Source organism: Chinchilla lanigera, unplaced genomic scaffold (genome assembly GCF_000276665.1).
Source record: "Chinchilla lanigera isolate Chin_1 unplaced genomic scaffold, ChiLan1.0 scaffold00002, whole genome shotgun sequence".
Classification (NCBI taxonomy): Eukaryota; Metazoa; Chordata; class Mammalia; order Rodentia; family Chinchillidae; genus Chinchilla; species Chinchilla lanigera.
The window spans coordinates 2873223-2897629 of NW_004955403.1; the positions used below are offsets into that span (position 1 = coordinate 2873223).

Sequence of the window (24407 nt, forward strand, 5' to 3'; positions counted from 1 at the left end):
GATTTACTGAGGTTCCCTCTTCCCCACACTATTTTAGTAACACAGGCTTTCACATTCGAGGCAGCTGCTCCCAGGAGGAAGAGGAAGATGTCCCCACGGGCCTTCACTAAACCTGAGCTAACGCACTTAGCAACAGACCATCTTCCCAGTCAATGACGAAGCTCACGGTTCTTAAAAGCAGCACCACCTCTGCTCTGTTTTTCCTTCAAATCAACAAGTACTTAGAGGAAAGGTTATCCTTAAAGTTTCTCACAAACTAAATACATTCTTACCATTTGATCCAGCAGCTATGCTCCTTGGTATTTACCCAAATGAGCTAAAGACCGTGTCCACACAAACATTTATAGCAGTTTTCTTCATGTAGAAGTGACCAAGATGTCTTTCAACACATGAGTGGATGAACAAACTGTGCTACCTCTACATGCAGGGATAGCATTCAGTGATAAAAAGAAATGAGTGAACTATTGCACCAAAAAGAGACCTGCAGAAATAGTAAATGAAAATTGCTAAGCAAAAGAAGCCAGTTGGAAAAGGCTACGTTATATGATTCCAGCAACATGTCACTCTGGGAAAAGGCCAACTATGTAGACATTTTTAAAAAAACAAAACAGCAGTGACCAGAGGTTTGGAGGAGGGAAAGAAAAAGACAGGAGGAGCACAGGGGGCTTCTAGAGCAGTGAAACTCTTGCAGTACAACGCTACAGCGCTAAACACACGTTATTATACGCTTGCCCAAACCCACAGGATGAACAAAGAAAAGAGTGAACTTTAACGTAGACCATGGGCCTCAGTGAGTAACGTACTGATACTGGCTCATCAGTTATGACAAATCACCACATTAATGTAAGACAGTAATTATAAGGGAAACTGGGGCAGGGGGTCAGTGAGGGGTACCAGACAACTTTATGTACTTTCTGCCCCAATTTCCTGTAAACCTAAAGGTGTTCTGAAAAAAGAGTCTATTCATTTATAAAACATTATTCCTGAGATGTTGACATTTAGCTACTTTATAGGAGTTTATTTCTTACATTAACCAAAATTTAAAATCTATTTCAGTGGCTCTAGGAAGAGCTAATTCCATGATTTCCCCCCAAAAGATGGTCACATCTGTTTATTCAAGTGACAAAGAAGCAAACCACCTCCCCTGGCTCATAAAATCAGCCCCATGGGTTGAAAAGGACAGTCACACACCCTGGTCCCTCAGTTCCACATAGGACAGTCACTGGGCCACACAACACCGTAAAAGCTGTCGCGAGACGTGGCCTCTCTCCTGTCCCTTGCTGTGCACACATTTTGGGAGTTCACCCACTCCGACTGTCCCTATCAAGTGTCAAGTGTGGTGCTGAGTAGGGTCTGCCCTCTCCTCAAGACTTGAGTGAAATAAGACAACAAAGCCCAAACCTTTCACACCTCAGTCTTCCCACAACACGCAATGCCAGGCAGCTCGAAGGGGTCGGCTTCTGAGGTTAGTAAATGGGCCCACGTAAAAATCCAGATTCAGACCAGTTTACCAAGTCACCTATGGTTCGTGTAGACAGACCTCTAAAACTGCTAATACCGTAATTATTGTCTCACCAAAAGTGATCCTATTTGCATTTTGATCAATACAGCTCTGAAAGCTCTCTGAAGATGAAGTCCCTACCAATAGACGTGGGGGCAGTAGCTCAGGTGTAAGAGAGCAGCTGACGAAGGGGACGCAAGCTATCTTTCATCTTCCTCAGCCCCTGCTTCAGAAATGCTGCCAAGTGTCAGGGTGAAAGAAGGAAATTTCCCTTCCCCTCCAGCCAACTATTTCATTTACCCTTCTGAAGATGCATTCTTTCCTTGGAAACCCAGAGGCTTTTGTGTTTAGAGACGACCTTGCACTTTCCGCCATAGTACTCCCTACACGAGGGAATAGCCTTCCACTGCCAGGTTGAAACAGTTTTTGTAGAGAAGAAAAACAAATTCAGCCTGAATTTCTGTCTACATTTCTTTTCCTAGAATTCATCTCTAGTAGGTATTTCTAATTGCGTTCTCCCAAGGTTAAAACCACAAAAGAAATGTAAAGATGCCTTTGGAACATGCTCATGTAGTCTTCAAGAAAACAGCTCATGGGTAATTTTCCTGAATAGTCTAACTGGCTTTAAGGACTCCCTGGAGAAACAAAAAGTAAAACCTGTGCCTTTAAATGATGTTTTATTCCATCAAACACTGTTTTCTTGTACTGCAGATTAAAACAGCTTCTTAGAATTATTATTTAAGAGTATAAGTTTGACATGCATTATGAGTCTGGACCATTTCTAAAGAATGTTTTCAAAGTTTTTATAAAAGCACTCTGTACACAGTTGACAGGGAGATAAATAATAAGTCTTCATGAAATGCTTTTCTTTTTAGGGTTTTAGGTAGAACTGAGAAAAAACACTTTTCAAAATTTGATGTAAGAAGAAATGATGCGTATAAAATTCTTCTTTATAAATGTTGACAACAACATTAGGGCCTCAAAAACTAAACAGAATGGGTACGGCCAGAAGTATTTTTTCCACCGAATATCCTTCACCTTAAATGCATGCACAGTAAGGGAGGTGTTTGTCTTTACAGTTTCTATGGTTGCCACATTTTCAAGATAAAATCGGCTCCTAAGAGAATGGTCCAAGTGTCCTCTTCCGATGAATCAAGGAGAAAATCACACATGGCTCTGTTACCCTGGAACCACTGGTTCTACCATGTCGGGATGGCGGCCACTTCTGACTCGTACCCTCGACACACCTGGGTAGGACCAAGCAGCTCCTCCCTTCCCCTGGAGAACATGACATCCTGCTGATGCTCACCCCCTCAAAACCCAACATCTGCCTGTGACACCCTTGCTTCATTCCCACAGCATCCCCAAGCCTGCATCCTAATGGCGCAGAGGTACCCAGCACATGGGAGTGGCCTTTAAGACTTTTTTAGTCCATGACTTTTTTTGCTAAAAGAAACTGTTCTTCATCATCCAATGCTTTTCAAGTCAGGTTCTATTTCCTGAAAATCCCAGCTTTATCATTCTCAAACCACTCTACAATTTTCAGCCACTGCAGAGTAAAACTTAAATATTAAAAAAATGAAAATGATGAGACATCTGATGACTCCTTTGTGGATTACTGTTTTATGCGCGCTCTTTGGAGAAGCAAAAGTAGACTGGCATGGGCCTTCCTATCCCAGCAAGGAAAGCAGTCAATCACCAGCCTCTTGAGAGCGATCTGCTAGCAAGCACCCCCTGGACCAGCAGAACCCAACATGGAAATATTTATTCTTGTACCAAAAATATCCTATTAAAAATCACCCAAAACCACACACAAAAAAAGAGCTGTAGTGTGGGCTTCTTCAGACCTTCGCTTCCTCTGTCACACCCAGGGTACATGCTAGGTATTTTCATCCTTAGCTCACCTGTCAATTCCAGCTATGGAAGAAAGAAACTTTATACATCACATGCAAATCCAACAATGCAAGAATTATGAAACGAGGCTGCACACGGTGGTGCACACCTATAATCCCAGCACTCAGGAGGCTGAGGCAGAAGGATCACTGCAAGTTCAAGGCCAGCCTGGGCTACAAAGTGAGTTCAAGGCCCGCCTGAACTGCACAGTGAAACCCTGTCTCAGAAAGACAAAAAAAATTATGAAATGGCTGAACTCAATTTATGAATAATTTTTGTTCTTAAAAATAAACATGTATTAGGGCTGGGAGTATAGTTCAGCAGCACAGCACATGCTGGCAAGCACAAGATCCTGAGTTTGATTCCTGGTACCAAAAAAATAAATTAAAAAAAAACATGTATTATAGTGGTATTTGGAAAACATAATTAGAAAAAGGAGCCTCCACTTTGGAACACTAATACTGCTACAGTTTTCCTTCACTTTGGGACACTAATACTGCTACGGTTGTCCTTCCCTGGTGATGTAAGTGGTGTGATATTCTGACTAGGTGAATGCCTACCTCCATTTCAGTGCAGACCACGGGATTCCTCATAATTGAGGACTGCCATAGCTTTTGGAATAAAGTCCCACAATTTTTCCAGAAACCTCATCTTGTCTAGCACTATTACACTCTACGTGCTTAACCAGCCATCCACTTAGTTAATTCAGTGGCTCACCCTCCAGACATCGCAAGACACCTTTCCACCGGCCCCTCCCAATCTTGGCTCCCCCCAGTCTTCAGTTTCCACCCTTAGTGCAGCCAAGTTGGACTTCTGGCATCCATCCATGTGAAGGATGTGGTGAAGATATGTGGCCTGAAGTTGCCTAAGCTTGACAACTTGATGTTACGGCTCAGACCTGAATGTCCCACAGAAGTCTCATGTATGGAGCAGCAGGACTTCTGGAAGGTGACTGGATCGTGGGGTGCTGTGCTCCTCAGTGGAAAAGTCCACCGATAAGTGCATAGCTAACTGCACTATTTGGAGTTGGGGCCTGGGTGGAGCTGTGTCACTGGGGGTGTGACCAGGAAGGGTATGTTCTAGCCCCTGGCTCCGCCCTCCTCTCTACTCCTCCACCACACCCTTCCACCATGCCCTTCCTGCCTTGGAACCATGGACTAGACCATAGAAGGAACTCTCTGAAACGGCAAACCAAAATACACCTCTACTTTTAAGTGTGGCTTAAAACACTCCTTGATTCTCAGAATACAAAAAATCTATGAGAGGAAAAATTAGACAAAATTAGACAAACTTAAATCAAACTTCTTACTACTTCTTTTAGATAACCTAGGATGGAGGTAACTGCAAATCTGACAAAAGAATATGAATTTTTTACAAATAGGCTAATCTGAATAGGGAAATTAGAGAATGTTTAAAAAAATACTGGCCAAAAATTAAATTCATGAGTTAAATCACTAGTTTCCTTTGGCAATACCAAGAAGAAAATGTTTCTGTACAGATACCAAGACACAGTTTGAACTTGAGTTAAGAATGCAGGATTTTCACTTTCTACATTCCATGGTAAAAAAACAATTTCACTTGTAGCATATTGCAGACCATCTTGGCAAACAGGTAGATTTGAATTCACAATGACCTACTACTAAACTCAAAAAACTCAAACAATTTGGCCCAGAGTACAAGCTGGAAAATGGAAGAAAAGGTTTGACTCCAGTTGTAAGATTTTCCCACTGTATCAAACGGCCCATATTAATTAGTAGTGGATACTGGTTTTAGCACTCTTAAAAATGACCTTCATAAATTCACAGAGACAGAAGTGGTAAACTGTCTGCCAGAGATGAGGCAGGAAGGCAGATAAGAGGAGTTATTTAAATGAAATCATTCCATTTGGAATGATGAAAAAAGGAGTTATTTAATGAGAACAAAGGTTCAGTTTGAAATGATAATGTTCTACACTGGAAATGTACAGTGGTGTTGGCTGAATGGCAACATGAAGGTACTTAATGCCACTAAACTGTACACTTAAAAATGGTCAGATGAGCCAGGGATGGTGGTGCACACTTGTAATCCCAGTCCCCTGAGAGACTGAGGCAGGATGACCCAAGTTCAAGTCCAGCCTAGGAGATTTACAGACTTAGCAAGACCCTGTCTCAAAACAAAAAGGGCCTCAGCCTCAGCCTCCTGCCTCAGCCTCCTAGAGGGCTGGGATTGCAGGCGTACATCACCACGCCCAGCTACTGCTGTACTCTTGAGTTTTCTAGATTGGTAATGACTGTTCCTATGAGCAAAGCTTCCACCAGAGCAGAAAAGATGAAAAAATGCTTTTAAAAATCAAAGTCATTTCAACCATTCTCAAGAGTGTATTTTTAACTAAGGGAAAAAGTGATGTTTTCATCTTTACATTTGGGAGATTCCACTTTCAAGGGTTTTCTGTGACTTAGATTTTATGCATTTACATTTATAAATGAATGAATCCAGGTCATAAATTACTATAAGAGCTCATACATAACAACTGTCTGATTATTAACGGAAGAGGAGTCACAAGGGGAACCGCTACAACCCCCCTGGGGAGGACAGAGCTCCCACAGCACGCGAGGGGAGCCATGACTGGTGGCGGGACAGGGTTGGCGGGCTGCAGCGCGCCTCTACACAGCACGGCTCCTGCTCAGACACGTGACTCGGGCCAAGCCATGCAGTCTTAACAAGGAAAGTAAAAGCAAGTCACTGTTAATCACACAGCAAACAAAAACATTTAACTAAATGAACGAACACCACTTAGAACAGCAAAAATTCTACATGTTCTTCAAAACTTTCCAAGTCAAAGATACCAAATTTTAGCAAAAGAAAAAATCTCTATATTAACTAAGCTCATTTCTTAAAGTAAAAAAATGTCTTTAGATGATTTTAATGGCGCAAAAATTTAAAACAGTACAGGGTAAAATGGTGTGAGATATCAGGGTGACTTTGACTTGGACTAAACACAAGCATCAGCGTGTGAGAGGGAGCGAGGTGCACCTACTCTGGAGGGTGAGTCCCTGGGCTCGGTCCCAGCTCTAGATGTGATCCAGATATTCTTTATTTGATTGTGGAAGAACTTTAGGGGAATATTCTGTCCTGCTAGAGAAACCTGCTCATTTACTGTTACTTACATTCTACCTAATTACTTACAGCTACAGTTGGCAGAGCTAACAAAGAAAAATACAAAATACCGCCACACGTGGTGGTGCACGCCTGTAATGCCAGCACTCAGGAGGCTGAGGCCGGAGGACCATTGTGAGTTTAAGACCAGCCTGGGATACAAAGTAGGCTCAAGGCCAGCCTGAACTGCATAGTGAGACCCTGCCTCAAAAAGAGAAAAAAAAAAAAAAACCAAGATACACAATTAAATCTGAAATTTAGACAAACAATGAGTAACACTTGCACGGGACATATTTACACTAAGAAACTATGGACATATTTACACTAAGAAACACTTCCGCTAATACCATACTTACTGTTTTGATTCTTCTGTGTGGTGACACAGAATGACACTCACGTCGTAAGCCATGCTTTATGCTACGCGACACATGGAAAGGACTGTAGTGGGCTTAGCAGGATTCCTAACTTTTGAAAGAAAGTGGCAACCATTTACGGAATTGTTTCAGGACAGTTAAAGACACTCTGTTTCCATTTGTTCTTGATGTGCTTCTTTGGGGGACACAAAAGCGGTTAGTATCTGCTTTTACCCAAATGGTAGTGATTAGAGTAACTGACTCTGGGATTAGGTATACAATTATGAAACTGATCACAGGCGCCAATTTTCTCCCATACAAGTGCACTTCACAGGGCTACGTGGATGCTCTTATAAAGCAACCCTTGACTTTGCAAAGCTATGTGTTTTTAATAGATTTGCTCTAACCTTCTAAATTAGCATTACTGAGTGTTTCTTAAAATCCATGCTTTTGATTTTTAAATTATAACTACCCAAGAATAAAAAAAAATTAAATTCTATGTTAGATAATAATTCTACTTAATTAAGTATACTGGATTATCAAAACTGACAAACTTTAAATCGAATTTAAAACCACAAAGAAAATAAATAAAATTCTCTGTGCTTTTCTACTGTCAGTAAAACTTAAGGTTTGAACTCAAAGTGATCGTGATCATCCAAACATCTCAACAATGTAAGGAAGTCCTCTGGGTAGCATTAACACCACTCCAAAGCCATCTGACAGCAGTTGTAAGAGGGATAAAACAACCTCTTGCAAATTGTTAAATAAATAAAGCAGAGTTAATAGGAACATGAGTGGAATACTGGTTCTTTTCACAAGATCTATTTACTCCAAACTAATGAAAATGGATCTGTGAACCCAAATTATAATGGTATAAAATTAAATTTTATCTCCTCCTTTATAAAAAGACATATTTACTAATTTGCCAGAGTAAGAAACATAGGTTTTTGGCCATGTAAAGATAAAGATTGTAAAGCTGAAACAGAAAATAGCTACATTCTCTGTGACTCATCATATTCCATTGACTGAAAATGACAATTTAAGGAAATTCTGCGGCCAACCCAAAACCTAACAACAGGGCGTGCCCACGGGGGGCAGGTTGGAAAGCAGTGTAAAGCTTGAAAAGTGAGTGTCTGGTGGCTTATCCAAACTGGATCACATCTCAGGAAATGACACACTTTAGATTCTACAAAGTCTTTTTGTGTGTGTTACACTGAATTATTTTTCAAAAGCAACACAAGAACTATTTTTCAAAAGTTGAATGCATTAAGTAACTTTTAAAATCATCATAATACCTCGCTAGTTCCCAGAGCCTACATTATAGACTATCCTCCTGTCAGCTCGGACTTCTCTCCTCCCCAGGCTCTCTTTCTGTAATGTTCCTCAAAGCATCTCCTGCCTCCCAGCGGTGCCACCTTCTGAGAAGGACGTTGCGAAAATAAGAACCGTTAACCCCTGGTGAGCAGCTTTGGGCAGGGCACTGCGCTCTGTGTACAGTGTCAGCCCACACAATGGAACCTCAGGCCTCACAGTCCTAGGTGGTGAGAAGTCATCAGAGTTTTAAGCTGGAAAATGGTGCAACTGAGTAGGAGCAACGCTCCAGCTGTTATTCTGGAGAATTAGTTAAGAAAAAGAAGTTAGTGGGAGGCAGAAAGACCAGTTAGGAAGATGCAAAGGTGACAGAGGCCAAGCACAGAAGTAGGCTGGATCAGAGTAGCAAGGAGGACTGCTCAGGAGGGAAAACCCAAAGAACGTAGTGACAGAGGTGATGTTACAGGAGGACCAAAGGTGGCACCCGGATCGCCGGCAACACAGAGGCAGGGGAGACGCGGCGACGTGGAAATCCTCAGGGCTCATTTTCAGGGGATGTCTCTTCTCAAATCATGCCAAAGTTTGTCTTTCAGGTGGGTCTTATGTTCAGGGAAACACGCAGTTATACAGCCCTGAGTACACAGTGTTCATTCACCCAGCACCTTTAAGCACATGTTCTGGAGCTCAGACATGAACCTCTGTTACGGTGCCTATTTTCCATCTGGGATTATAGTTTTAATATATTGGGTATGGAGTTTCTGTCAACTTTGAATTGCTATATTGCAAAACAGTCCTGTCATAAATATTAGGAGCATCAATGAACACGTGAGTCAGTCATGATAAACAATTTTGCCAAAAAGCATTACTCCATGAAAAAGATGGATTGGAGTTGCCAAACAGGCTGTTAACAGAGTCAAATGTCAATGGCCTTGGCTTCGCGGCAGAGATGTTAAGTACGTATTGATAGATTTAATATAAAATACTGACTAACGAGAGACAGGCCTCCACATTCTCCTCACTCCGGCATATATACGACTTAATCTCCACTCGATTTCCAACATTTGAATGAGAGACAAAACCCACCAACACTAAGAGAGTCCTTTAGACATAATCACCTAAAGGGTCAATACGGCCTTCACTTCAGTCACCTCATGGTGTGAGGTACAGGTGAGCGACAGGCACAGATGCCAGAGATGGTCCTGGTTCGCACACATGAACTCATAGGCTACTGCGGGCCTGGCTTCTTTGGAGAACTGAAGGTGATCTGACTGAATATTTGTGCCATCCCTGGTTGATTACCAGCTACAGTCACAGCCAGCAACACTGATACACTGTCTTGAGGCTCGGTGAAGAGCCGCCTTGGAGGCAATACTGACCACAGCTACTAGGTAAGTATATAAACTCTGCCATGAAAATTTCAGAATTATAGACTTTGCAACAGTGGCCAACGGACACCATTCTTACAGGAAGAGCTGCTAGGTACATGGGTTGTCAAGGCTTCTCCTTTTCAAGTACAGCCCCAAATACACCTAAACTATTTCTCCACGGTTACACTACATTCTTTACCCCCAAAGCTTCACGTTTTCATTCTACCAAAGAAGAAACTGAAGCTCAGAAACATTCTCAAGCACGGTTAGTAAGTAGCAAAGATGAGATTTTGTGGAGAGAGAGAGAAAAGGAGAAAGAGGAACATTACACACTTTAGACCCTCTTCCAGCCACGGGCCAGCACCTCATCCATAAGGACCTGGGGGGCAGCAAGCACCTCAGACAACAGACCAGCCTTGGTGAAAAGGTCTGCAGGAAAAAAAAAGACAGCACTGCCTCCTAACTGTATTATTACATATAATAAGCAGAGTGATAGCTGCCAATTTTATGGCTCACTCCTTAATTATAAAGATTTATTTTAAGATCAGTCATTATTTATCTAAGGCCCCTGTCTTTACAGAGCCTCAGAGTCTGTCCTTGGAAGGACCACAAAACCAAGCAGTTTGAAAGAGTTCTGTCGGGGCTGGGGATTTAGCTCAGGGGGCTGGGGATTTAGCTCAGCGGCAGAAGCGCCTGCCTGGCAAGCGCAAGGTCGTGAGTTCGGTTCCCGGTACCGGAGAAAAACCAAAAAAAAAAAAAAAAAAAAAAAAATAATGAAAGAGTTCTGTCTCTCGTGGATTTCACATCTATCAAGGAAAACAGACTCTTAAACACGCTGAAAACCTGAGCCTGAGTCAGACATGATTTTTTTAATAGCTAAGTTTTCATCCATATTTTTGTATATAGCCACAAATTTCACCAAAATGTCCACAGTTCAGAAGGAGGAAAGAAGTCTGAAGTCATTAGTCGGAAGAGGTCTTTTATTCAGTACAAAGCAAAATTCAAAACTGCACCTGAGTTAACTGTAAGAGGAATACGGCTCAGCTAAATTAACAAGGAGGCTCTCAGACACTTCCAAGGTTTAATGTCCCCTAAGGCTGAGAGCGTGACAGGTGAGGGTAATAGAAGCTTTTCTAAAATTTCAATCAACTTGAAGCAAGGAAAAAAACGTTATGCCCTGTTCATTAAGATGAAAGCTCAAAGCCAAGCACAGCACAGTATAAAATGTACAAATACTTAAAAATCATTTGCCAATCGAAATGGAACTACCGTACATTCACATATACTTCGTGCCTTTCCCCTGGAATTTGAGGAAGCTGGAAACCACCTTTGAACAAGCTTGACCCTCCAGCAAAACTGTACAGTCACTTGACAAGAAGCTGCAGAGAGTGTAACAATCACCAATACTGTTCACAGGGTACGAAACTTTCTTGGAAGGAATGGAAATCTTTCTTTTTTAAAAGCGATGACTATGTATATCAACTCAAATTTTCTGGGCTGTTTTCTTTGTAATGCTTCAGGAAATCAGAGAAAAACCATGATGACCAATTCCTACAGCGGCAAAGACCACGAGCAGATGGTGAGGTTCCCCACCACACCGGAGGGTGCCACCGCAGCCCAGCCAGGCTGCACCTAACCGCTAAAGGACACCCATCTGCTCGTGTCTCACAGATCACACTGACTTCAGTCCTCCTGACCAAACTCTTATGAGTTATTTTACTGCTTTTTCCTCTTCACGTGTACACGCGTGCAGCACATAACGCTGAAACCCCCCGTGGAGTCGTGTGTGTGCACAGCACAGCTTCGGTTCTTCCTCCCTCCCTCCCTCCCCCCTCCACCTTTGATCCCTGTTTCATGTGAGAAACATCTATCTCCCTACTTCATATTATTTGTCTTTTATTTTGCTCTTCCCAACTCTGAAAAGTCCTGATGTTTCTCCTTCAAAATAATCCTCACACTTTATCTTTTCTACTTCCAAGTTTCAGTACTGATCACTTATTAGCTGTCTACTGTGTGCCAACAACTTAGCAAAGCACCATACAGGAATTCTTTCATTCACTCCGCCCAGCAACCCCACGAGGTAGGTTTAACCCCAGTGATGACACAGAGGCGCCAAGAGACCCAATAACCTCCCAGCATCACACAGCTGGGAGAGGACTCCAACTCTAGGCGGCCAATCCTAGGGTCTTTCATGGCGGTGCCATCCACCTTTTGGACCTAGCACCTAATTCTAGAAACTTCTAGGCATTCTCTTCATCTCTAATTTACCTAATGTTTCTCATAGTTAAGAAAGCCTTTCTTCACTATTATTTTAATAATTAATTCCCCAGTCCAGAAATACTTCAATGGCCTTACACACTATATTGCTGATAAACAATCACTAAGCAACATGTCCAGCTCCGTGATAAACCTGGGTGGCACTCGGTAACCCACAGGGGTTATCGCCATGGTGGGCGTGTGGGAGCAGACACCCACGTCACTCCCTTTACATACGCCAAATGCTGTCATGTGAACTTAAACCGACTCCTTATAGCTCCTGGAGGTAGAAATAGGACTGAGTAGGCAATGTGTCACAGGAGAACTTGATTTAGGCTCAACATACGAAATTTTTCTGACAACAAAAGCAGCCTGAAAATGGAACTAGCTCCCTCAGGAGAGAGGGAGCTCCCTAACTGGAAGCCAATTCCAGAAATCTAAAGGCTTCCTATGGGGGTGCGGTTAATGGCAAATGGCCTCCAAAGGCTCTTCTGAGAGTTCACCACTGATTCTCCCACACACAGCAGTTGGCACACCGCGGTCACTCGGGACATCCTATGCTGTCCTTGTTGGGAGTTTCTTTACAATTCACTGATTGCATGCATTTGCAAGTCAAGATAAACAGTGCAGTCCCTACTTGTGAGGCATAGTTTTGAAACAGGTCCTAGTAGTACATGAGCTACATTCTGGTCAACTGCTCTAACCACGTCAAGCAATATGAACCCCAAGCCATAAAAGGGTAATGTTGGACCCTCATACCACAAAACATGTTCACTCATTCCCCAGGTCAACAATCTGGCCCATGGGCAATCTTTTTAACCTTAACAAACACTAAGGACATGGTCAGGCAGATGTGACCCAAGCAGATGCCACATTTCCCAACCTCTACAGCTGGGCATGGCCATGCAACCAAAGGACCCATGGCATGCAACATATAGGTCATTTCCTCAAGAGGACGCGACTAGTTCTGCACTTTCTCTTATTCCTTCTGTCAGGGAGAAGGGAGAGATGGTGGAGTTGGGCCAATTTCACAAAAGAAATACCACCCTCCCCCCAAAAAACAACACAAGGACCTGGAGCCCTGAATTGCTTTTCAGAGCAGAGCCACCTGCCTCGTTTGGAATAACCCACCCACTGTCACTCTTAGAGAAATTAGGTTCTCTCTTGTATGAACCACCGGATGTTAGGATCTCCCTGTTAAAGTGCTTTAAACTTTTAGCAAATTTAATCTTTATAAATATGGAAAGTGAATCCCTTCACGTCCAAAGCTCAGAGACTCACATGTAAATATTTTCAGCTAAATTTCAACTTTAATTCATGTTTTGTGAAATGTTAAACTTGGATGTAGATCAAGCTAACAATCTGAAGTTAGCAATACCTTGGTACACTGCCTGAAAGCTGGAAAGAGAACAGGAGGAAAAGATACAAATGATAAAGAAAAAAAGCACCTGGAAAACAACGACAAAGATGACCTCTCATGGGTCAAAGCACCAAAATCCTTTCAAGAATAAGAAAAATGACCTGTCTTAATCATCTACTTGATCTATAAAGTGTGTGAGTCATATTCAACTGTAAAAAACTAAATATCAAAGTGCAAACTACTAGTAACATATTGAAAGATTTAAGATAAGCAGATAAACACAGTTAAGCTTTATGTCCATATGAAACCTCAGCACAATACTCCTACACCCTGTATAAAAGCAATTTTTTTAAAAGATAATAAGGTGTTAGGCACAGTAAACCACAGTTGGCTTTCTCCAGATTTTTGTGAAGTTCAGTACAGCAAAAGTATCCTGTGCAGAATTTTCATTTCATACAAATAAAAGCCTAATGTCTACATCCTGTGATTCCAACTTCTTATCTTATTTAAGGCCACTTCGCTCCCTATATTCTCCGTTGATCATCTCCATTGTCAGTGGAGAACACTGTTTCTCCCTTTTGGCTTCGAAGAAGCTTTGGACAAGGAGAAACGTTCCACAAGCAGGTCTCATTACCCTTAATACCAAGTAGCAACCAGTTTTCTAGAATGTGAACTCATGTGGAAAAGACGGGTGTTATACAGACCACACGGAGGACACTGGGCTTTATCGCATTTTAATATCTTACATCGCCATGCAGGCTGAAAATTGCATCGTAGTGACACACATACATGGTCAGTAGCACTAATGATCCCAAGACCACAAGATAAATGTATGCTGAGTTTGCAGGGACATGTTACAGCAGTAACAGAAAACTAATGCTTAGGGCTTCTGACATGTAGGTTTTTAAGTGTGAGAAATCCAAACCTCCAACCCAGGAGTTATATCTCAGACTCATGGTTGTTTCCTAGATGCCTGGGTCTTTCAATTTAAATAATATATAAGTAGCCAGCTCTACAGAGCTATTGTTTTTATGACAGGACAGTGCAAATGTGAATCATCTTAGCTGTTTCCTGAGCACCTCCATTTCAACCAAATCAATATATTCTGAAATAGCTGTTTGTTTGGTTGGGTTTTTTTTTTTTTTTTTTTTTTGGAAATTTAACGTATCAGTGTTGAAGGTTTTTTAGGGCACATAAAATAGATAATAAAGCCACATGTGGGGCACACACCTGCAATCCCAGTACTCTGAGGTGGGAAGATCACAAGCTCCATCTTTGGACAACTTAGTGACTTAGTGAGACTCTGTCTCAAAATTTAAAACATTTTTAAAGGACATAGGGTATAGCTCAATGCAAAGAGCCTGAGTTCAATCTCCAGGATAAAATAAAAAAATGGAGAATAAAACTAGGCCTTCCCTCCCTCCCACCACACATACTTAATCGCTATGAGACTGGAAGCGAGTTGGTTTCCTCAACCTCTTAGCACCCTGACTTTCTCATCTACAAGGTAGAAAGTATAAGAATAGCTACATGGTGATCAACTGCTACACGTCCTGAAAGTGACATAAGATCTTAACAACGTTAGGGCCATGATTATTCACAGTGTAAATGAAAGACACCTCCACTACCTATCTATGACATCACAAACCAGTCTAATCCAGCTGTTTAATTCTCGCAGATGATCTGACTGAATGGCTCCCTGGGAGCGTGGAGAAGCTGCAGACAGTCACGCGTGGTGAAAGGAAGGGACAGATTAGAGCTTGGTCTCCAAGCTCCCGTCCAGCTCTCCAGTTCCACATGATAGAACTGGAGGGTTGGGCGTCTCGAGTTGTTGCTGGTATTTTTCACCTAAGTTGCCCCACTCAGGTCCTCTCTGCCCCTGCACACTCCAGTTATAACAAATTGCTCACTCACATTCCTTAATGTTCTAGTCTCTTGTGGTCACTAGAAGTGCTCTTTCAAGTCCTCAAAAATACTCAGTTCTGAGCTGAGGGTTTCGCTCAGCGGCACAGCGCCTGCCTGGCAAGAGTGAGGTCGTGAGTTCGAATCCCAGTTCCAGAAAAAAGGAAAAAAAATAGTATCAAAACTCAGTCCTGTTCATTTGCAACTTCAGTCTCTGTTTGGCTCAGGGCCCTCTACCTCCCGGCCTCCACCGCAAGCCAGCAGGGCGAGGGTAGTGGCCTGCTGCTGGGAATGGGTCTACCCTCTGCACTTCTCCTCTCTCTTCCCCACCACATCCCTCGGGGTGCGCTGGGCAAGGGCAGGAGAGGCTGGGTCTCCCCAGAGCATGGCACCATGGGGATGCCACAGGTCCCCCATACACCCAGAAGCTGGCCTACAAATCCCAGCTCTCTTCAGGGCTGCTTGATCCCCACAGCGCCCTCTTCCTGCACCTTCCTGGCCTGCTTCCTCCCTGGGCCAGCCCCGGCCCCAGCCTGTTCCCTCATCCAAGTGGCCTCTCCTCAGTCTGAGCAGCAGCAAGAGGCCTGGCCATCTTCTCCAGCGAACCCTTTCTCCACACCCAGAACAGCACCGCGTCCAGGCTTCGGCAGTCCAGTAACTCAGCATCTTCCAAAGAGGAGGTGAGCATCAAGGCAGCTTACAGGGAGCCCGGTGGAGAAGGACTGCAGGATGTCCACCATCGTTACCTGCCTCATCTTATACTCAAGAATCACCTCTCAATTCCCTCCCCTGCCAACCTCAGAAAGGGCTGTGTTTCTTTCTCCCCACAAGGAGGGAAGTGGGAGACGCAGGCTCTGTTCAGGAACACACCTCCATTCACGGGCAACAACTTCTCCTCCTAGTTCTGCTTTAGCCGGGGGAAGAGGGTAAGCAGCGGCAGTAGTGGAGGCTGGACAGGGTAGTGTGCTGGACACAACAGTTCGAAGTCCCCTGACTATATGGACACTGCTTGGAGCCTTTTGTTTTGCACTGTAACGGTCCATCCCAGCACTCACAGCTACTTCCATACCATTCTGCCAACTTCCGTAGGACCTGTCTGTCAGAAACCCTCCCTCAGTACCAATTACATGTCACCCCTAAAGAGCCGCCGTGAAGAATCCCCTTAGCCTTTCCTAAGGCTGGCAGCAGAAAAACAGCAAAGTATGTAACGCTCATGGCTCCTGCCAAGCATCCCCACAACAACGGTCCCTCGATCCTTCACAGGAATCTCTAGACTCTACTAATTACTGTCACGTAAGTGACAGGCGCCCATTCATGAAAAGGCTCTCCAGAAGAACCAAATGTTCAAACAAATGAATGTCAAAATGTATAACCTCTAGCAGCAGGATGAACGAGGGGAGGAGTCATCTGCTAAGCCATTTACTCAGTCTGTTAATACGGTATCTGACTTTGTTTCCCTCCAGCTCAGCTTGAGCCCTCTTCTCCCCGTAACTGCTGACTTCCTGAGCGTGATGTCTCCCAGTCCATGCAGTTAGTTTTCTGAGGAACATGGCTTTGGATAAAAGCCACTATCCCAGCTGCAGGATGGAAACCTAGGAATCAAAGATTACCTGCTGTTGAGGCTTCTGACTTGCGATGCGTCTAGCAAACACCACTGCATTTGTCACGAAACCAGCCGTACCCCATAACAACCGCACGTGAGAACGATATTAGGAAAAAGTACTTTTTAAATTTCAGATAGCTGGGAGAAGCCTTTTTAACAACAACAAAAAAATCCACCGGGGGCTGGGGATTTAGCTCAGGGGCAAAAGCGCCTGCCTGGCAAGCGCAAGGTCATGAGTTCGGTTCCCGGTACTGGAGAAAAACCAAAAAAAAAAAAAAATCCACCGTAAGAGAATGTAACCAAAAACTTTATTGTGCAGATGCTGCAATGGGGGAGGGGGGGCCTATACTCTTTCAATAATTTAACATAGCTACAGAGAGATCATTTCAGTCTGACCTGCAAGTGTCCGGGCTACATAGTGACTTTAGGGCCAGCCTGAACTACAAGGTGAGACCCTATCTCACAAAAAAAGAAGTAAAAATATACCCACAGGGGTCCCAAACTTCTCAAGGAAAAATACATACAATGATAATGTACATTCATCAATATTTTGTGTGGAATTCTATGAAATTCAGGGGAAAAATACATTCAAATAGTCCTTGAGAAAATTTCCCCAAATTATTTTCAGGATTACTTCTTGTTTTAGCTGAAATGAATGAAATCTGCTGTCTCATCTACACTAGCTAACATTGAAATCAATACTGTTTAAGAGAATATATGTGCAAAGACTAAAGCAACCTTTGGAGCCCACTTACTGGCTCTGCATTTACTAGCTATATGTGACCTTGGGCAAGTCATTTAACATTGCCGCACCTGTAAAAACTCAGATAGTAATGATGCCCATTTCCGGTGGTATTGTGAGGATTTAATGATTTAATACACATGCAGGGCTGACAGTAATACCAGACTCAGACTACAAATTCCATCATATGTATAAACATTTGGTATTACTATCAAAACTTTCTAAGGAAAACCCCTTTAAAATACCACTGTGTGCTTTCTTCGTTATATTAAATACAAAAAAAGAAAGCTTTAATTATTAACAGCACTTCTAAATATATAATACTTATTTATAGTATGGAATCAGTAATTCCAAAATATTCTAAAACTGGGCATCACTAAATGCTGAAGATGACTTTGCATCTTGTGTCAGCCTCTAGGGGGAGCACAGGGTTCTGTTACTACCTACCCCCACCCCACCTGGGCCCCCAAATTAGTCCTGGTCGGATGAGGAGGGAACTGCAAGTTCAAAGACAATGCCAGGACTGGGACGGTTCTGTGGGGTGAAGCTTTCAAAGGAGGAGGAAGAGTGCACACCCGTGGCCTCCCGTGTCCTCCTCAGCCCAACAGTCAGAGCGGATCCGAGGGGGAGAGGGACAGGGGACCCTCTAACACAGACGCCCTGGTCTAAGGGAGGCCGCCAGCTGGCCCTGGCTGATTCCTTCACCGGCCCAAGCAGGGTGCCACTGCACTGCGTGCCCTTGTCAGCACTGGTCCCGCGTCGGTGACAGGGCCTGGGGGCTGGGCTTTGCTCTGTGTTGCTCCGGTTTGAAGTCACTTCAGCCTCAGGGGAAACTGGTCTGGTCCAGCCTTCCAGTTCTACATTGTTTGATAATGGTCCCAGAGACCTAAAGAATCTTTTGTCCCTTTCAGCCTTTATGTATTGATCGCCTCTGGTGTCTCATAGGGAGGCTGTTGTGAAATTATCTCTACTTCCCCCAAGGCCTCAATAGTATCACCGCCTCACCATTCCTCACCAGGACAGTGTGCCATACAAACAATACAGTCTGCCAACTTGTACCTACTGCCCGGGCTCCGTCTGTGCTTCCCTCAGAATTAGCATCTTTTAAAAGGCTCTTAGGAAAGGTCAGCATGAAAGAATGAACAAAGCAGATATTATCTCTCAAAGGTATTTTGAACTTTTGCATACCAAGTCAAATGGTTAAGGACAAACACAATATCTTTGCCTATAATAGCTATGCACTTTCACAAATTTATAAATACAAACTGAGAATATAGAGAAACTAAAATACATTTCCTCAAATAGTTCAGTTTTCACATCACCTTGTTTTGAATGGGCTGTATTGCTTTCAAAATTGTTCCTCCTGGAGTGATAATGATAATACAAATAATGGCTCTTTTCTACTTACCATGATCAATCCTACTTTTCTCAAAGTAATGCTAGACTTATAAACGAGTTAAAAAAAAAAAAAAAAAACAAGGTGAGTTAAAATGGCACTGTTCAAAATAAACTAGATAATATCTCTCTGCAACATACCCACATACCATGTCACAAATAGAAGTACATATCAAATTCAATTTTAAATCCAAGAGATGAGCCCAGTACCTTGTCACACTAGGATTTTGTTGCCATCGATCTTAGCTGAAACACAATATGCTGGCCAATACTTAAAACAAGACAGAATGTTGTTGCTACAGAAATTGGCTTTTTGTCCTACTTGTTATTATCAGTTTAGTATAATCATTCATTATAATACACTCTATTGTATCCTGTTGTAAGAACTGGGATACAGATATAAACTAGAACTGAAATGAGTGAGATTCAGCAAAACTACAAATAAATTTTTTTACATTATTAAGACACTTGTCAGAATATCAGATTTTGCAGAACTGAACAGGTTTCGCTGTAGTAAGGTTTCCTGATTTCCGGCCTTAGATTTAGAGTACAACTCCAGTCTCCACACGCTAAACCCAGTGGTTCACTTGCTGGTGCTGAGATACCGAAGTCATCTCTTCTTACTTCTCTTTGGTCACTGAAAGTTGGATAATTTTTTTAGACGTACAATGATATAAACATCTCAGCTGAATGCATAAATATTTTTAATTGCTCTATTTTTTGAAGCTGATTTATTTGTTCTTTGTATTAGTCCATGTGTGCAGTGCATACTGGCTACACGCATGGCGTGGAGCTGGTGCCTGGACATGACACGTCTCAGTGTCTTTTTCATCCTCATCTCTTTTATTCCCCCCTGCCCCATCTCTTGGCCCCTTCCTATTTGAAAAGATCCACCTCCCCACTTCCTATTATCTATCTTTTATGTTGCTTTTCATTTATATCTTGGGTTTCTTGTTAAGAGAAATCATGCGATCTTTAAGTCTGTCGGATTTCTTTCACTTAACATTAACATTATGGTGTCCAGGTGCATTTATTTTCCTGAAAATGCCTCGAGTTCACCCTTCTTACGGCACAGCAGGACCCCACTGTGTGCAAACACTCACGACCTTCCCGCATTCACTTGGACTCACCATGAAAGCAGGGCAGAAGTGACGAGAAGGCAGGGATGGCGTCGCAGCTCTTTCCCTGAGCTACCCCGGCCCTGCCTGAGGCAGGGCCCCGGCATCACTCAGAAGCAGCTCGCGGACTGTTTATCCAGCACCAGCAAGATACAGTCAGTTGTGTCCTGATGTCTTTCACAGCGCCCTGCTGTGCCTGAGGGTTATTCAGCAGTAAATGTTCAACTGACATTTTAAAACTGTGCAAAATGTAATTGCCTGTTTTCCGCATTGTGAGGGGAAAGTGGTGACAACATCTAGTCCATGGTAATCACAATGTGTGTTTAACCTCCTAATGTCTGCTATGGACTTGCAGTTTTTAAACCGTAATATATTCTCCAAAAAGGAAAACAAAGTACAAGTCTCTTTCCCTAGTTCATTCCTAACTCTCTGGAGAGGTGCCATAATCGAAGTCATATCAAAAAGGGCACTGTAATGACGAGCAACCACTTTTCAGATGAAATGTGACCACACTGCCAGGGCAATTCTAGAGAAAGTGAGTGCGCTGAGTGACACCAAAGCCACCCCTGAAGCCACCCAGGCAGCCTCCCAGCCCTCCTCATGATAAAGGCTGGCATGGCCACTGAGCCATCAAGTTGTGTTTTTATTTTATTTTTTGTTTGTTTCTTTAGTTCATCTGTAAGTTTATCTTGCACCTTCATATATATTTGTCCAGTAAAAGCCTGTAAATGCTGGTTAATTCTCAGGTCAATCAATAAAAGCCCGTATACCTCAATGTGCCTAAAATTGCCAATAGCTTTTCAATCGCCTTTCATTTTTTTAGGAAAAGGCTATCAGAGCTCCAAATGAAGATTCCCTATTTTCTCTTTCCCCTAGAACAACACACATCCCCCATTTCTGGGTATTTGTCTGGGTAACAATCTAAAAGAGAATCCAACCCTTCCCAAACTCCACTGTCTGCAGGGACACGGGGGAAGTGGGCCTGGTGTGAACAACGGGTGTGAGTGTTGTGTATTTGCACCAAGAACTATGAGGGCCGTGTGTCGACACCTGCAAACTCTTCTACCTTTTCGAAATCACCAGAGGCCTAGGAAAATGCCCAGAGCCAGAAAAGACTGCGATCCCTTTTCTGAGTCACTGAGCTCCAGATACTCTGAACTGGGGAAATGTGGGGGAGAAAGGCTCATCTCCGCACACAAGCCTCGGGGCCCGAGATCCAGATTCTTCCACCACTCTCATCTGCGTTCAGGCTGCCTTTAACCCCGAAGTGTGATGGACTGTAAACCTCCCGCATCTGAGAGGCGGCACGAGAGCGCGGCTCTGGAGCGCGTCAGATGAGGCTCGGAGTCTGACTCCACCCAAGATCAGTAGCAGTCCTAGCTTAGAGGACACGCTGCAGAGTGAGAATGAAACACACGAAGCTGCTAGTTCAGAACATGCCCCCACGACAGCATCACTTGCTGTGAATTCCCTTCCCCTTGCCACCCCGAGAATAATTTCGTTATGACTTAACTGGTACTCAAAGCACATCTGTGAAGACGGAGCTCAGAGCCCCAGACGCATGTGCCTGGCTGTGAGTGTGGACAGCACCTAGGCCAGTCACTGCTTTAGATGCACCGTACTCCCAACTCCCATCCTCACCCACAACCCCACGCCCTGGAAGCCCAGGGACAATTTCTACTCTTCCAAGACCAGAGAATCCCTACTGAAGTAGGACCAAAGGTAGAAGAAAGTACAACTCAGTATGTGACATATACCGAAAGAAAAACAACTGCTACCTTTTAAAACATTTATGTATCTCAGTTCCCACCTATTAGAAGGAATAGAGCCAGGCGTGGTGGTACATGCCTGTAAACCCAGCACTCCGGAGGCTGAGGCAGGAGGATCACTTTCAAGTTTGAGACCAGCCTGGGCAACATAGTGAGTTCAAGGCCACCGTGAACTGCATAAAGAAACCTTGCCTCAAAAAAAAAAAATAATAAAGGAATAAGCCACACGGCTTTCAGTCCTAGAACATTACAGTCATAGCCCTATTAATTACAGTTTAAAATATTAAAATCTTTACCATTGTAAAGTTGATAACAAGAACCAAGTAAGTGGTCTAATTCCTTAATTAGAAATATATTCAAATGCAAAATAGTGCCTAAGTGTTAGGTCTTACCTAACTCATAGTGCACTCCTAACTTGTCATTTACACTGCCTGTCAGAAGAAATTAATTAGACTGAATTATTGTGGAGCATTACAATGCACTTACCAAAAAAACAGCATATATTAATGCCAATTGTTGCTAAAAATAATCATCCAAAAAAAAAAAGATGGATTAATTCTTGCACCAAATGTTTTTAAATCTAGGATAGGGCGTATACGGGAAGAAACACAGTGATGGTAGAAAGACTTTCCAAAGATGCATACAAATATATGTTATTGTCTCCACCAGCTCAGAAGAAAATTGTTTTCTCAACTGCACACACGTTTTCAAATTAAGAAAGGCAAATTTACTGAAAACGTTCCTTTTACTCATATACAAGACTGTCTGTTTTCTGGCAGAAAAGAGGAACACATTATTCTGATTTATCTAACATTTGAGTTAATAGAGAATTAGCATTAAAATTAGAAACAATGCCTAAATTGAACTGAAACTTTATATTTGATGATTCACAACCTTTCAGGCTTCTAGGTACGACAGTAAACATCAATTATTATTGCACGATAGCTATTTGGAGCTGTAGTTAATAGTCCTTCCTATGAAATGCACTACAGCCTTCCCTGCGCGTAGGCTTCAGCACCAAGCAGAAAGAACTCTCGGCATAACTGAGAAGAACGCATTCCCTGCACATACAGAACATGTGCTGTATATTTCTCACATGCTCTGTACCTTTCTTAGACGTTTTCTTTTTTGCCATGCAAACAAACCACGGAATGATCGGTTCAGGATGTCAACAGAAAGATTTCTGATCCCAGAGAGAGCAGAACACAGCCCACCTGGAAAGGACAGCCAGCCTCTGAGAACAGACCCAACAGCTGCCCGCCACCGGAGGCCCACCGGCTCGTCCCTGAAGATGGATTTGCTCAGCATGATGACCTCAGACAACCCTCTTGGCACCAAAAATATCTGGACCACATTTGAAGTTATGAGGCCTGTAACACTCTAGTCAGCCCTTAGCCTATAACTCTCTGACAGTGCGTCAGGAGCAGGCATGGATACATATGCTCCTGCTCGAGGGGACTATTTTGGAAGGACACACAAGAAAGTGTTAAGAGCTAAGAGGATGGGCTGCGTGGGTGGGAATGAACAGAGGCGTGCCACATTTAACTTTTAAAAATCATATGAAAGTATTCTTTCAACTAAACCTAATTTAAAGTAATTCACTTCATCTTACAGTGTCTTTCATTTTAAAGGCTGTTTACTAAGTAAACAGCTTATTTCATTTACTATTAAATAGGGAAAAGAAAGCCGGTCATGGTGGCACATGCCTGCAATCCCAGCGCTCGGGAGGCTGAGGCAGGTAGATCACTGCAAGTTCGAAGCCAGCCTGGGCTACAAAGTGAGCTCAAGGCCAGCTTCAACTGCATAGCGAGACCCTGTCTCAAAAAGACAAAAAAATAAAATAAAATGGAAAAGGTCGAATTAGTACTCTGCTGTCTCCTTTTCTGACATAAAAAGAAACTTCAAAACAAATGCGGCATCACCACCCAGGGAATATAAATCAACACTGTCCAATCTGAAAGCATTGATCATCGTCGTGCACTTTAAAGTATCTTGCAGTTTCTGTTTTCACAATGGGTAGTATCAATATCTTAGAATCCAAAAATAGACCTGATTCCTAATTGTGACTTTTTTTAACTTTCAAAACAGTACATTTTCTGACTTGTAGGTTAAAAAAAAGTCACTTCCCTTTTATCCAAATTCACATCCAGAATACTATACTCCTTTTCACAGAATCACAAAGCCACAACAGAACAAACTACTCCAAGTTAACTGCAGTTGCCACCCACTCCTTTGTTAATATAGAAATCTCCGTGTAGGTTTCTAAGTTTCCCTGGGTCCGTGCTGGGCAAGTGCCCGGCCGGCTGGGAGCCGGCGGTGCCGGGACGCACGCGGGCCGTCGCTGGGAGCGCGGGGCAGGGACAGGCCTGCGCACCGGCGGCCTCGCAGCTTCGCCTGCCAGGCACTGAGGCGGCAGCCGGGTGAGTCCCTTAACCTGGGCAGCCCATCCTTCACTGTCACCTGGGGGGGGGGGTCCCTACAAAATCGACCTCACCTGCATTTATGCTAAGAAGCCAAAAGCCACAGCGGGGCTCCTCAGCCCAAACTCTCCCGAAGTCGTGACCCCAGAAGACGAACTCTCGGGCAGGGGAAAGCCAGCCCCAAGCGGAAGGCAGGCGGCGGCGGGAAGGTTCACGCGTTCCCCGCCTGCTGGACAGAGGCCACCGCGCGGGGCGGCGGGCCGGGGCGCTCTGCCGGGACGC

The 24407-nt window shown here is 43.4% G+C and overlaps 1 protein-coding gene across 2 annotated transcripts in view; it reads right to left on the reverse strand.

The window, feature by feature from the left end:
- The window catches only part of Plcl1 (phospholipase C-like 1), a 261560-nt gene that overhangs the window by 230131 nt on the left and 7022 nt on the right, over nucleotides 1–24407 (reverse strand). Inside the window, exon 1 of one of the 2 annotated variants that reach the window (XM_013512018.1) lies at nucleotides 24200–24220. The exons of the other annotated variant lie outside the window; for it this stretch is intronic. Coding sequence (XP_013367472.1) covers nucleotides 24200–24205 — 6 coding nt within the window. The 5' untranslated portion in view covers nucleotides 24206–24220. Of the gene's footprint in view, nucleotides 1–24199; nucleotides 24221–24407 lie in introns of those variants that run through there. 2 annotated transcript variants of the gene reach the window in all.